Source organism: Trachemys scripta, chromosome 1, assembly GCF_013100865.1.
Source record: "Trachemys scripta elegans isolate TJP31775 chromosome 1, CAS_Tse_1.0, whole genome shotgun sequence".
NCBI classification, from domain to species: Eukaryota; Metazoa; Chordata; order Testudines; family Emydidae; genus Trachemys; species Trachemys scripta.
This window is the reverse complement of record NC_048298.1, coordinates 297,120,537-297,135,357: the sequence shown is the minus strand read 5'-3', so window position 1 is coordinate 297,135,357 and position 14,821 is coordinate 297,120,537. Positions and strand designations below refer to the sequence as shown.

At 45.5% G+C, this 14,821-nt stretch overlaps 1 protein-coding gene across 14 annotated transcripts in view; it reads left to right on the top strand.

The window, feature by feature from the left end:
• The window catches only part of NBEA (neurobeachin), an 834,265-nt gene that overhangs the window by 160,149 nt on the left and 659,295 nt on the right, over positions 1-14,821 (top strand). For all 14 annotated transcript variants that reach the window (XM_034758618.1, XM_034758629.1, XM_034758620.1 and 11 more), the window contains exon 6: positions 13,779-13,905. In XM_034758618.1, coding sequence (XP_034614509.1) covers positions 13,779-13,905 — 127 coding nt within the window. The remainder of the gene's footprint in view (positions 1-13,778; positions 13,906-14,821) is intronic.

The window sequence follows — 14,821 nt, the reverse complement described above, 5'->3', positions numbered from 1 at the left end:
GCTTATCAACCTTTTACTTTCTTCCATCAGCCAGGGATAAACAAACACGTTCAAAACACTAATAAATAGGAGCAGGGACACTTAACATGTTTAATGTATCCCTGTCAGATTCTACCCTTGCAAATAGAACAGACTTAAGTAGTCCGATTAGTCTGAGAATTAGTCTTTGCATCAGAATGGGAAGTAATTTATTCAGATAGGAACAGTCCCAAGGCTGTACAGTTGCAGACGAAGAAGTTGCGGGATCTTTCTCCTCTGGACTGCCCCCTATTGATGATAGTGCACAACAGGACCTGCTGCACAGGATTGTCCACAATATGGGGCTCCAGGCTAAGGAGGTGGTTGAGTCGGAGGACCCGATGGGTGATATTTTAGCTCCTGAAGGGCCATCCAGGGTAATACTGCCCCTTATAAAAAACATTAAAGCCACCGCAAAGTCTCTGTGGCAAACCCCTGCCTCCAACCCCCCGACAGCCAAGGAGGGGCGGAGGAGAGGAAGTATTTTGTACCCTCTAAAGGATACGAGTACTTATTCTCTCACCCACAGCCCTACTGGTGGTGGTAAACGAGAGAGAGAGAGATTGGGGCCACAGGGCCTGACTCCCAAGCCAAAAGATTCCAAAAAGATGGATCTCTTTGTCTGGAAGGTCTACTTGACTAGAGGGCTCCAGCTGAGGATCGCTAACCAGCCGGCAACCCTCAGCAGATACAATTTTAATTCATGGGACTCCATGATGAAATGTAAGGAGCTTGTGCCTTCTGACTCTAGGGCAGAGTTTGTGGTTATAGTGGAGGAGGGCAAGGTAGTGGCATGGACCTCTTACAGGCCTCACTGGACGCTGTGGACTCAGTCGCATGGATCTTGTCCTCTGGCATAGCCATGAGGAGGTGTTCCTGGCTGCAGGTGTCTGGACTCCCCTCTCCTCCCCCCCCCCCCAAGTTAAACAAACTATTCAAGACCTGCCTTTTGATGGCATAGGCCCAAACAGATTCCAGGCTTCACAGCCTAAAAGATTCACAGGTGGCAATGAAATCGTTGGGCATGCATACCCCTGCCATTTTAAGCCCCAGCCCCCGCAGTGCTTCTATCCTTCTTGGTGCAGGCAGGACTTCTCCAGGAAGTGGGGCAGGAATGGCAGGTGCAAGCCTCCTCATCCTCCACTCAGCCAGGGCCAGGGCTCGACAAGGCCATTGTCGGGCTCTAAGCAGGCCTTTTGAAGACCTGCCTGGTGTTGACGCACCAGCCAGCAAACTGGATCCTTCTTCCTTTTTTCTCAACCATCTGTCCCACTTCTACTGTGCTTGGTCACAGATTACTTCAGACTGGTGGGTCCTTCACATGGTGGAAGTGGGATATTCTCTCCAATTCTGCTCCTCCCCTCCCTCTCATCCACTTTCCCCGTCCCTCTTCAGGGCCCCTTCTCACGTGCATTGCCTTATACAGGAGGTCCAAAAGCTCCTCACCACAGGAGCTAATGGGCAAGGAATTCTATTACCATTATTTCCTAACCCCCAAAGCCAAGGAGGGTCTCAGACCCATCCTCGACATGCAAGGCCTCAACAGCTTCAGGAAAAAATTGAGGTTCCGCATGGTTTCATTAACTGCAATTATTTCCTTTCTGGATCCGGGAGACTGGTACGCCGCCCTCAACCTCAAGGACACGTACTTCCACATCTCTATAATTCCTGCCTATGGACAATTCCTCAGGTTCGTGATCAACTACAACCATTACCAATTCATGGTCCTCCCCTTTGGCCTGTCAACGGCCTCCTAAGTGTTCACCAAGTGCATGTTGGTCGTGGCCGCCTTCCTATGCCGGATGCAGGTGTAGGTAAATCTGTACCTCGACTGGCTGCTCAGGGGACACTCCAGGGACCCAAGTGGAGAGAAAGGTCAGCTTCATAGGGTCCACCTTTCACAGGTTGGGTCTCCTACTCAACGAGCACAAATCAATCCTATCCCCAACACAAAGGATAGAGTTTATCAGAGCAGTGTTGGACTTGGGTCAGGCCAGGGCATCACTGCCAGAGGCTCATTTTTGGTCAATGGCAGACATCATACAAAGCCTCGGACAGTACCCTACTACCACAGCAAGGGGTTGCTTAAGGCTCCTTGGCCACATGGCAGCATGTACATATGTGGTACAGCACGCGAGTCTGAGGCTCAGGCCTCTCCAAGGTTGGCTGGCCTTGGCCTACCATCCGGGGCGTGACAGCCTGGACAAGGTGGTCACCATTCCTGTGCAGGTTCTCGAGTCTCTACACTAGTGGCTCAACCCTCAGGATGTATGTGGGGGAGTCCCATTCAACAAGACCCAGACCGCTCTGTCCCTGGTGACTGATGCATCGGCACTGCGATGGGGTGCTCACCTGGGGGAACTACAGACCCAAGGTCTCTGGTTGCAGGACAAGCTCTCACTCAACATCAAGGAGTTGAGAGCAGTCCAATGGGCATGTCAAGCTTTCCAAGCCCAATTGTGAGGGAAGTGCATGGGTGTCATGACAGAGAACACGACTGTGATGTTTTAGATCAACAAGCAAGGTGGGTCTTGTTCCTCTCCCCTATGTTGGGAAGCCCTCGAGCTGTGGGACTTCTGCATAGCCCACTCTATTCACCTGGAAGTGGCTTACCTCCCACTTCTCAGAACGAGTTGGCGGACTACCTCAGCAGATCCTTCCACAATTACGCGTGGTCTATCCACCCAGACATAGTGCACAACATCTTCCAGAGGTGGGGAGTTCCCCAAATTGACCTGTTCACCACAAAGAGCAACAGACAATGCCCTTGATTCTGTTCCTTCTGCAATTAGTCTGGGCTCTTTCGCAGGCATGTTTCTCCTCCCTTGGATGGATCATCTGTTGTATGCGTTCCCGCCGTTTCCACTCATCCACAAGATTCTGCTCAAAATCCACAGGGACAAGGCAGTGGTCATACTGGTAGCACTGGCCTGGCCTCACCAGCTCTGGTTCACTATGCTCCAGGAGCTGTCAGTGGATGCTCCAATTCATTGCCCCTGGTTCCGGACCTGATCACCCAAGAGTGCAGTTGGCTTCATCATCCTGACATCAAGTCTCTTCACCTCACCACTTGGAAGCTTCATGGCTAAACCTGATGGAGCTCATGTGCTCGGAGTCTGTTAGGGAGGTCCTACTTGGTAGCAGGAAACCCTCCACCAGGGCTACCTACCTGGCCAAGTGGAAAAGGTTTTTAATCTCGTGTTCTCAGGGTCATGCTACACTTAAAACAGCAGGGCCTCTTGGTATCGTCTCTCAAGGTCCACCTGGCAGCCGGTCATTCTGTCTTTGCCAACCCAATGGCCAGTTGTTTCCTGAAAGGTCTGGACAGGCTATACCCGCATATTAAGCAACCAATCCTAGTGTGGGATCTCAACCTACTCCTTTTCAGGCTAATGGAACCCCCGTTTGAACCCCTGGCGACTTGTTCACTGCTCTACCTATAATGGAAGTGGCCTTCCTAATCGCCATCACTTCAGCAAGGAGAGTGTTGGAACTTAAAGCCTTAACCTCTGGCCCTCCGTATACCATCTTCTATAAGGACAAGGTGCAACTTAGGCCTCACCCGGCTTTTCTCCCAAAGGTTATGTCCCAATTCCACTCCAACCATGACATTTTTCTACTGGTCTTCTGCCCTAAGCCTCATGCAGACAGCCGAGAACAAAGGCTAAACTCCCAGGACGTTCGAGCGTTGGCCTTTTACGTTGAACACACAAAGCCATTCCGTAAGCTGAACCAGCTGTTCGTGGCAATTGCAGACTGGATGAAAGGCCTCCCGGTCTCATCACAGAGGATTCCATTGTGGATCACGTCCTGTATCCGGGAATGCTATGAGTTGGCAAAAGTACCGGCTCCTGCATTAATGGCACATTCCACAGGAGCGCAGACCTCCTCAGCGGCATTCCCGGCCCAGGTCCTTACCCAGGATATCTGCAGGGCGGCGGCGTGGTCCTCGGTTTCTTCTGTCATCTCTCACTGAAGATATTAATAAAACCAGTGGATTTTCTCACGAATGAAAAAGAAAACTTTAATTTTATACATTCATTAGCCCATCAGGTTCTTCATATGGGTATACAAGAAAGTAATTGTCCTTCATAGGCAGGAAGAAACACAACATAAAAGGAGTGTGGTTAATCAGGCAGCAACTTTATTAATTTATCTGGAAACTATCCAGCAATAACTCATAACGTGCAGGTCATCATTGCTGGATTAAGAGACTATGGAAGTGGGGTTGTCTTCTTGCTGTACTAGACATTAGGAGCCCCAACCCCATTCCTCAGATTCTGCAGTGGATGCCTTCCCTTAAATCCACTTCCAGTTCCAATTTATAAGGGAACCGGAGCCTCTGTAGAATGAGTACTTAGAATAAAAGAAGATTAGGGTTCGAAGAGACCTTGGGAGGTCATCTAGTCCAACCCCCTGCTCAAAGCAGGACCAACCCAACTAAATCATCCCAGCCAGGGTTTTGTCAAGCTGGGCCTTAAAAAACATCTAAGGATGGAGATTCCACCACCTCCCTAGGTAACCTATTCCAGTGTTTCACCACCCTCCTAGTGAAATAGTTTTTCCTAATATCCAACCTAAACCTCCTCCACTGCAACTTGATACCATTGCTCCTTGTCATCTGCCACCCCTGAGAACTGCCTAGCTCCATCCTCTTTGGAAGCCCCCTTCAGGTAGTTGAAGGCTGCTATCAAATCATAAGAACACAAGAATGGCCGTACTAGGTCAGACCAAAGGTCGATCCAGCCTAGTATCCTGTCTACCCACAGTGGCCAATGCCAGGTGCCCCAGAGGGAGTGAACCGAACAGGTAATGATCAAGTGATCTCTCTCACCCTGAGAACCAGGGCATGTGATCTGGAAACATCTGTTAATTGTCCAAAGAAAGCCTTGTCTATCTCATCCTTCTGGTTTTGTGGTCTATTGCAGACACACACCACGACATCACCCTTGTTGCTCTCACCTCTAAACTTAACCCAAAGACTCTCAACAGGCTTTTCTCCAGTTTCAGACTGGCGCTCTGGGCCTTTTCCTTCAACAAGGAGGATGGATGAGAACAGGACTTGTGCCTCAAACTCCTTTATCCTTCTTCCAGAATCACATAGTCTGCAGTGACCAGCTCAAGATCATTCTTGGAAGTATCATTGGTGCCCACATGAAGAAGTAGGGAAGGGGTAGTGGTCCAAGGGCTTGATCAGTCTTGGCAGACACTCTGTCACATCCTGAATTCTGGCTCCAGGCAGTGGACATCTGCCACAAGGAGGCACCAGCTATTAGTTTGTCTGACTTCCCTCCACCCTCCAGTTGTGTTCTCAGATAGTTCACAATTTCTTTCCTCCTTCAAAAATATATCTGCTCCCCTGTTGGAGAGGTACACCCCATCTCCCTTGAATAATTCAGGTACCAAATATCCACTAATCTATAGGATAAGGGTACCCATAAATTTCTTAGGGTATGGAAATAAGATTTGGGTATAGTAGGTTGGGCCTGAATTACATAGCGTCCGGATCCTATAAAATACCTGGTCAGGAAGAAGTTTAGAGAGCTCTTTTAGTCTTTAGCTCTATAGGCTATCTTTTTATCTACTTATCACGCTATCAGCTCAGCTTGTGCAGTATAGTGTAACTACTCAACATTTCTAACTATTGGGGAAGCCAGCACCATCATGTTATCGGGCATGCCAGGAGTAAGGCTGGTCATAGTATTTCTTCTGTATTTCCCGCAGTTGCTTTAATGTGCTGTGAGCCCTCTGACACTTGCCTTCACTTTCTTCAGTATCTGATCATGTTCTGCCTGAGCTGATGCTGCTATTATCATGTCATCTGCTATTATATGGACTCCTGAAATCGCTCCATATGTATCACTATTCTTTTGTTGAAATACTTCACAAGTTGCCTTTTATTCCCAAAGGTAGATGGAGAAACTTATATCTGTGCCACAGTGTACTGAAGGTGAACCATTGAGATGACTCTTTAGCTAATGTAATTTCCCAATATCCATCTTTATTACCTACTGTAGTGAATATGCTTTTACGAGCTTGTTGGCACTGAACATCTGCTTGTGTGGGGATGGAATAATACTGGCCCAGTATAGCCTTATTCAGGTCTCTGGGATGCAAACAAATCCTAATCTTGCTATTTTCCTTCAGTTATCACTAAGCCGATAACCCATGGAGTGGGTACGTTCACTTTGGCTATGACCCTTTCCTTTTCTAACTGCCTGAGTGCATCTTTGAGTGTGTCTCACTACGAAAGCTATATTTCTCCAGCTGTGTATGACGGGTGACTGATGGGTTTGTATAGATGGGATGCTTCCCACAGAACACTCTTGTTCCCGTGAATACTGCTGGATATTGCACAGTCAATTCAGTGCTGGGTGCCTTGGTATGCAGCATACCTATTCCATGTATTAGGTGTGGCTCTCTGTAAGCTTCTCTGCCTACAAGTGGTATTGTGGATGCCTGATGCTATTTCTGCACTATATACCAGGGATGTGATTCCCAGCTCCTGTACACATACTCATGCTAACTCAATGAGAGCTTGTGCGATTATAAACATAGCATAGCCACGGTAGCATGGGCAGGGGTGACACGGCTTAGCCATTCTGAGTACAAACCCACCTGAACCTCTACGGGGTAAGTACTAATCTATGCCACCACTACCCACGCTGCCGTGGTTACACTATTTATACTTGTGCTAGTTCATTGAGCTTGCACTATATATTGATTCATATCCCTTGCTATGTAGAAGTAGCCTTAGTGGCGATGAACTGAGGACTGAGCTTGTTCTTGTCTGTTGCTGCTGTTAGTGTGTCCTGTTCAGAGTCTATTCGGGAACTGCCGTATGTTACAAGTGCAACATCAGACAGTTTTATCTGGATGAAACCTGGTATCTGTTTGAAAAGGTGAATTGGGAAAGCCTTAGCTTCTGCCCCAGTATTAACCTTGAACTTTAAGTACATTCCCCATATACAGTGTAGAATACTAAGGTTCTGTGGAGTGTGGATACTTGTATCGACCAGATGAGATTGCTCACATTCTATTTCAGCCAGAGATTTGTGGCTTTGTTTTTTGTGTAAGTTTGCTACTATAACATGGATGAATAGTAATTTAATTTTCCATGTTAGAAACATGTTACTCCAAAAGCTGGGCAGATTCAGGGTGGGTGTATCTTTCCACAAAGTGTGCTCAGTTTCTTTGTGTGAGCTTTGGTGTGTCTGCTTTGCTCTATAAAGTGGCTAGGCCTTGACCATGCTGCTCTGAATACTCTTTTGTGCAAGAGCCTGCATCAGCTTGTCAGTATGCCACCCACACATGAGCATTCTTTGTGGTTTGTGAGGCTCTGCAAATCTCTCTTTTTGCAAGTCAAAATGAGCTGCTTCAACCTTTACTTTTGTCCTTTTATCAGTGACACTGAACACAATTTTGTCTCGGAGCATGTAATTTTCAGACTCTCAATCTCTTGTTTTTTTGCCTCAGCTCTGTGACATACTTACCTATTTACTCTTTTCCGAGGTGTGTGTGAGACCAGAACTGGTATTGTTTAGACATCATATGTTTCTTAGAGTTACAGTAGTTCCTAAGCATTGTTAATACCTCATCCAGTGTGGGAGTATTTTCAGTTGGCTGCTGTAAGAATGTGTGTTAAACTTTCAGAGCCTCTTCTCCCACCCTGTGCAGTAAAATGGCTACTTATGTCCTCTTCTTCTTCTTTTTTTTTTTTATTTGCTTCTGAAGCTTTTATAAAGACGTGGTAGCATTGTTCCTGTCTCTTCCAATTCTCAGCAAGATTACCAATTAAAAGATAAAGGTCAGAGTGGCTTGCAACCCTCCACGTTCAGATTTTTTAAATACTATTTTCTAGTTTAACTGCTTTATTTTTGGTTTTGTGTTTGTGTACTCTCTTTTATTTCAGTACTCTGTACTTTCTGTTTGGCTCCTGCTGGTCTGTGGATTGCATTTCTTGTCTGTGTGTAGCAGTTTACAAAATTTACAAATCCGCCGTGCTCCTGACAAAAGCAGCCACTGGTGGTCACTTGTGACACCGTGTTGTGTTGTGTTTTCTAGCACGACCAGGCAGCTGAGAGTATCTTCCTTGTGAGTGTGCTGCAGCCTTTGTACTTCAGGAGCCCCAAGTCAGACTAGGAATATAAAGTTCTTAGAGTGCTTGCTCATGTCCATTCCATATTAGATGTGTGTGTGCTTGCCACATGCACCGGTGCCGGAAGTTTTTCCCTTAGCAATATCCATAGGGGACCGGCTCTGGTGCCCTGTGGAGTGGCACCTGCATGGCGCAGCATAATGGGTGCCGCCGGGTCCTCCCACCCTCAGTTCCTTCTTGCCGCCAGTGATGGTGCTGGAACTTCTGCTGCTTCGGTTAGTGTTGTTTCATTCTCAGTTCTTGCAAACTTTGAAAGCCTGTAATATATTTGTATATAGTTAGTAGTTCTTAGTTATCCTTAATAGTAGTTCTCAACTCTTCATTAGTCCTGAACAGGACTCAGCCAGGGGATGGGGCATGCCCCGGTGATCGTTTAAGACCTGTGATTGTTGCAAACGGCTTATGCCGATCAGTGATCCACTTATCAGCTGCCTAAGGTGCTGCTTGGATGAAGGGCACACAAGTGACAAATGCGTATCTGCAAGTCCTTCAAACCTAGGATGAAGAAAGAGCACAAAATCCATCTGAAAGCGCTCCTGATGGAGTCAGCACTCATTCCGGCACTGGAGCAGCGGTCCGACTCCGCACCGAGAACTGCGGCCTCTGTGTGCAGTGCTCCACCAGCGCCAACCACGAGCTGACATCGGTCCCCCTCCATGGCTCCGGTGAAGAAGCCGAAAAAGACTGGGAGGGGACGATCTCCTACCTCCCATAAGGGAAAGGAGAGGGCTAGGGGTGAGCCACGACCCATGCCGGGCAGCTCAACTCCCCCATTGGGAACTTGGGCTCCACCTCAAGTTGAGTGGTGCAGCCCATCCCATGCTTTGCCTGCAACCACAGATAGCGGTGCAGGCCCTAGCCAGCTTCAGGTGCCGTCAATACCCGAAGCTCTTCGAGCATCTCAAGAGATCCTGATGCCATCCACACTAGCTCCCGCAATACCCGTCTTGGGGAAAACCCACTTTGGGACCTATGCGTGTGTCCCCACCTCAGCTGTACTGATCCCCATTGAGAGGGACGTCCCGCCAACATTCGCCTGCCTGAAGTCGTCACGCCTCAGGACTGGAGAGGCAGGCTCAGCGGCGCCCTCTTCGGTCCCCACACGGGGGCACCGATAGAGGGACTCGTGGCGTACCTTGCTGATAGATTGGCGCAGACCCTCTGAGGCACGTGCCACCCAGCAAGAACTCCGGGACTGGTCCCGATCTTCTCCAAGGGTCGTCCTCGCCTGCCAGGCCGTCCTCGCCTGTCTCCAAGAAGGAGGTCACCCTACTCAGAACGATCCTCCCGGCAACCGGCACATAGTAGCTCCCAGTCCCGTTCGATGTCCCAGTATTGGTCGAGTAGCATGAGGCATGGATCGCTGGGTATCCGCTGCAGATCCGTCTAACACCATCTGTCCCCGAGAGTCAGATGCTGCCGCCCACACAATGGCTTCTGCTATCTCCATGCGGCAAGTCTCTTGGTTGCTCCTCTCTGGGTTGTCCACCGAGGCCCAGCAGTCATTGCAGGACCTGCCCTTCGATGGTGGGGCCCTATTTTGGAGCAAACAGACAGCAAGTTGCATGGCCTTAAGGACTCCTGCACCACCCTGAAAACCCTGGTCTCTACATCCCAGTCTCAGCATTTAAGCTGTTCAAATTAAAGGCTTGATCTCAGAACTGCCGTACACGGTCTTCTACAAAGATAAGGTTCAGTTGCCTTCCTGGCAAACGTGGTCTCCACCTTCCATATGAACCAGGACATCTTCCTCCTGGGGTTTTGTCCCAAAGCACACAAGACCATTAAAGAGAGGCGTCTTCATGCCCTGGATGTCTGGAGGGCTTTGGCTTTTTACTTAGAGTGTACTAAGACTTTCCATAAATCAACTCAACTTTTCGTCTCTACAGTGGATAGGATGAAGGGTCACCCGGTGTCCTCGCAGAGGATTTTGAATTGGATTACCTCATACATAAGGACCTGCTATGACCTGGCAGAGATTCCGCCATGCCGATCATTAGAGCCCACTCGACGAGAGTGCAGGCGTCTTCGACAGCCTTCCTGGCACACATCCCTATCCCAGACATCTATAGAGCTGCGACGTGATCCTCTGTCCACACGTTTACTGTTCGTTACGCCATCACTTAGCAGGCCAGGGGCGACACTGGGTTCCGCAGAGCTGTGTTGCAATCTACACGTCGGTGAACTCCTACCCATCTCCAGGGGTATTGCTTTGGAGTCACCTAACATGGAATGGATATGAGCAAGCACTCAAACAAGAAAACAGTTACCTTTTCTGTAACCGGTGTTCTTTGAGATATCCGTTCCACAACCCGCCTTCCTTCCCCACTGTTGGAGTTTCTGGCAAGAAGGAACTGAGGGTGAGGGAGCTGGCGGCGCCCCTTATATCGTGCCATGTGGGTGCCACTCCACAGGGCACCAGAGCTGGTCCTCTACGGATACTGCTAAGGGAAAAACTTACAGCACCAGTACATGTGGCGAGTGCACACACCTAACATGGAGTGGACATGAGCAACACATCTCAAAGAACACCGGTTACGGAAAAGGTAACTGTCTTTTTAAACCACAACCCTCTTTAATAGATAGTTACCAAGATGGCTCCTATAGACTCTGAGCATGCATTGCAGACCTCTGTGTGCTTGCATCATGTGAGAGACCCCTTATGTAGGGAGGCCCTCCAGTGATTATGCATGATTAATTTTCAAGAGACAGTACCACAGTATACTACAGGAGAGGACAGGGCGTATATACCTTCCCCAGCAAAGTGTCCAGGGGCCAATGGCTTATCTGAGCCCCTCTGGGCAGTTCACCAGCTCAGGTGATGCTTCCCCCTCTCCCAACCCAAGGGGAGGGCCCTTAATGTAGCTAAGATTCCTTTCTTCCTGCTGCCTAGGCAAAGACCCCATACGTATGAACTAGTGGGGAGTGCAATCTTACAAAAATTTGAATGCCAAAACTGAGCATACTCAAGCATATTCTGTGTGGAAGAGATCATCCTATCAGAATCTGAACTTGCCAGTTCAGTGGAGGAAACTCAGAACAACACACAGTCCTGTCCTTTATAAAAAATGTGTTAGGCTTAAAGCAGCCAACCAGTCTACCAGTAAAAATTTGAAGCTAGACAAAGTCAGACAAGAAATAAGGTCCACATTTTAACTGTGGGGAGAATTAATCATTGGAACAATTTACTACAGGTTGTGGTAAATTCACTGTCACTGGACATTTTTAAATCAAGACAGGATGTTTTTTCTAAAAGAGCTACTTTACTGCAAGCACAGCTACTGGACATGAAGCAGAAATTATTACAGGGAAATCTTTGTTATGCAGGGGATCAGACTAAAATCAGATGATCACAATGGTCTCTTCTGGCCTAAATAATCTATGAATATATAAGGGAGAGAGAATTAATTGTAATTGTGTAGGGGCTGGTTGTGACTCTGTAGTAAAGGGTGAGTGATCTTTTGCGCTTAAAGCAGGGATTCATTATCTTTATTATGCATGGAAAATGTAGCATATCCTCCCTAAACTTACAACACTTACTCTTTGAGTACAGAATTAATTTTCTAAGAATTGAAAAGCAAAGCTGTTTGTTAGTTTGTTAAAAACTAATTAAAAACTGCATCCTTTAAGAAATTTAGAATCTGCGTGTCTTTGTCATCCCAGATTTTCTTAACAGACTAACATAGGCTCTTCAAACTTTCCACAGAGTTAAAGTTAATTGAAATTTTGTGCTTAGGCTATATTTGATTAAAGTAGGTTGTAATTAAGCTAATTTATTAATAACTATCTAATTGTTATAATACAGTTAGGGTCAGATCAGGAACTATCTTGTATGCAACATTGCATTAGTTGTAATGAGTCAGCCCTATGAGGAAGGCTGGACATATTTGTGCACAGTAAAAGGCAACAAACCACTTTGACTCTGTCCTGTAGTGAACACCATGATGGGGTTAAAATATATGAAAAATGTCTTTTAAAAATCAGTTTAATGCAATCTGGGACCACAAAAACGAATGTGTTTTCATAATTGTATTGCTGTCATTGCATTGCTATCAGGAAGAGTGAAGTTTGTTTGGTTGCCTGAACTGTGTATTTCCATACCTTAATATGTTTGGATTTCTTTTCTTTGGGTTTTAATGCTTGCGTTTGGAATAATTAATCCCCGTAATGTATTTTCCCTTTTAAGTTACTGATATGTAGTCTCAACCTTAACTGCATTTTATCATAGTTTTTTGTCTTGGAATATGGCACGTAGCTTGTGAGCCTTGATGAGTGATAGGATAATTGAGCTGTTGATAATGATAGAGACAGAAGAGAGTTTGGATGAGAGGAAATAGAGGTTTTCACTGAGTTAAATCTTTAGTTGGTAGTTGACAGAATTGCATATGTGGGACTGAGCCGTTGAGATTCCCAAGGAATAAGTTGTAGAAGGAGAAGAGAGGACCAAAGACAAAATCCATTGGGATACTGATGAAAAGCGTGCAAGGGCAGAAGACGGAAGAGCTCCTGACGAAGTTGTGGAAAGTAGAACAGTAAGCTGAATATTAAAAACGAGAAAGGCCAAAGAAGGAGCAAATGGCAATTGAAAGCACAGGGATGAATGTAAGATGAAGATAGAAATGACTAAAAAGCACTGTCATTTGTATTCTTATGGTAAGTCTTAAGAGGACTGTACCGGGGGGAGGAAAAGTCAAGGCAAAGGAAAAAACACCATTGTCAAAGCACCTGGATTTAAAGGGGAGGAGGAAAAAGGATAGTAGATGGAGTGGCAGATGGGGGTAAAAGAGGCTTTTTTAGGATAGGATAATTCAGTCATGTTAGAAAGCAAAGGGGAAAAGAAATTAGATAAGATGTGAAGAGGACAGGATGATACAGGGAGTCAGAGAAATCAGAATTGGGAGGAGATAATGTCACAGGACATAGCGCATTGAGGGGTTAGTAGATGCTCATCACTTTTGAAAATCAGGTCACTTCTGTTTAGGTATCTGAATATGGATTAGGAAACTAATGTTAGGCACCTACATATATGATATGATACATAATATGTAACATAAAGGAAAAATGATCTTGTGATTGTGGCATTGAACAGTGACTCAGGATATTTGGGTTCAGTTCCTAGTGGTTACTTACGGACATATTTTTAGAGGAATGTAGGCACCTAATGGGATTTTCAAAGCACTAAGGTGCCTGACTCCAAAAATGGGAGTTAGCTGCCTAGGTTCTTTTGAAATTACCTGTAGGCATCTACCTGCATTTTTAGGTACCTAAATTCTTGAAAAAAATCTGGCCCTTAATGTCTTCGTGCGACATTTCTCTCTTTGTAAAGTGAAGATGATATTTTCTACCTCCCAGCAGTTTTATGAGAATAACTGCTGTTTTTGAGACACTGAGATTTAATATTGCCTAAATACCTAGATTAATGTGTGTAGATGTATTTAATCTATTTTCCCTGATACATCAGCTAATAATTATCTAAAAGAAAGGAAAATATTTTGCTTTGTGCTTCAAAAGTTATATTGCTTGTAAAAATTTAATGGGGGTTGTGCCCAAAATTCCCAGAGAGTTTTATACTATTTTGTCCTTATTTATTCTTTCTTTTCAGTTTTCGCACTAGCAAAGGAGTTGGGTACTCTGCTCATTTTGTTGGCAACTGCTTAATAGTTACATCGTTGAAATCAAAAGGAAAAGGTTTTCAGCATTGTGTGAAGTATGATTTTCAGCCACGCAAGGTAAGCAAAATAGTGTTCACAATGAAGAATGATTATGAAAGTGTGATCAAGTACCTCTGTGAGGAAATAGACTCCCTTCTGTCACAGTAAAAGTGATCATTTCTCACTTCTTATTTATAACTAGTTTCTATGACTCTATGTCACATGAATTATATGTCAGAGTTAGAACAGGCCATCAGCAAAAGAAACCATGGGAGATATATAGTAATGGTTTATGAAGAAATACATACCCATACGTAGGGCCAACTCTTCTTATTTTTGTTTTTGTTTATTTTATTGGCCATGGCGCCTAGGCATCCTAATCATGGACCAGGACTCCATTGTGCTAAGTGCTGTACAAACACAGAATGAAAAGACAGTCCCTGCCCCAGAGCTTAAATACTGTTGAAACATTTAGAATTTCAGACAGAGAAGGATTGTCAGGGTACTTTTATTATCCTGATGAACTGCTTTAGTTTTGTTTTTAAAAGCTATATATGTTTCTGTTCAGTAAGCTTCAACATTCTTCTAAATATTTGGCCCTTCGTTTTCAAAGAATCTATTATTAAACTGTACACTGATGAGAGCTGAAGTAAAATATTCAGCTAACCATACTGACAGTTGTCTCACCCAATTTTGAAATGGAACGTTGAGTAATGAAATGAAACGCAGTGGCTGATGTATGCATTTCTAAGGTTACTGGAAATTAAATTAATACTATGCAACACATAGGGATGTACAGTATGGATGAAGTTTAATCTCACTTGGAATCTCTGGAATTGAGGTTTGCTACATATTTATATACTGCTTGAGCTGTTATAAGGAAATTTTGTTTGGTGATGGGCAAATTCTTCATCTGTTTTTTAAGAAATATTTGAAATGTAATTGGATTTTCAAACAACTCTGCCCTCCATTTAGCGAGTTCTTAGTAACTCTT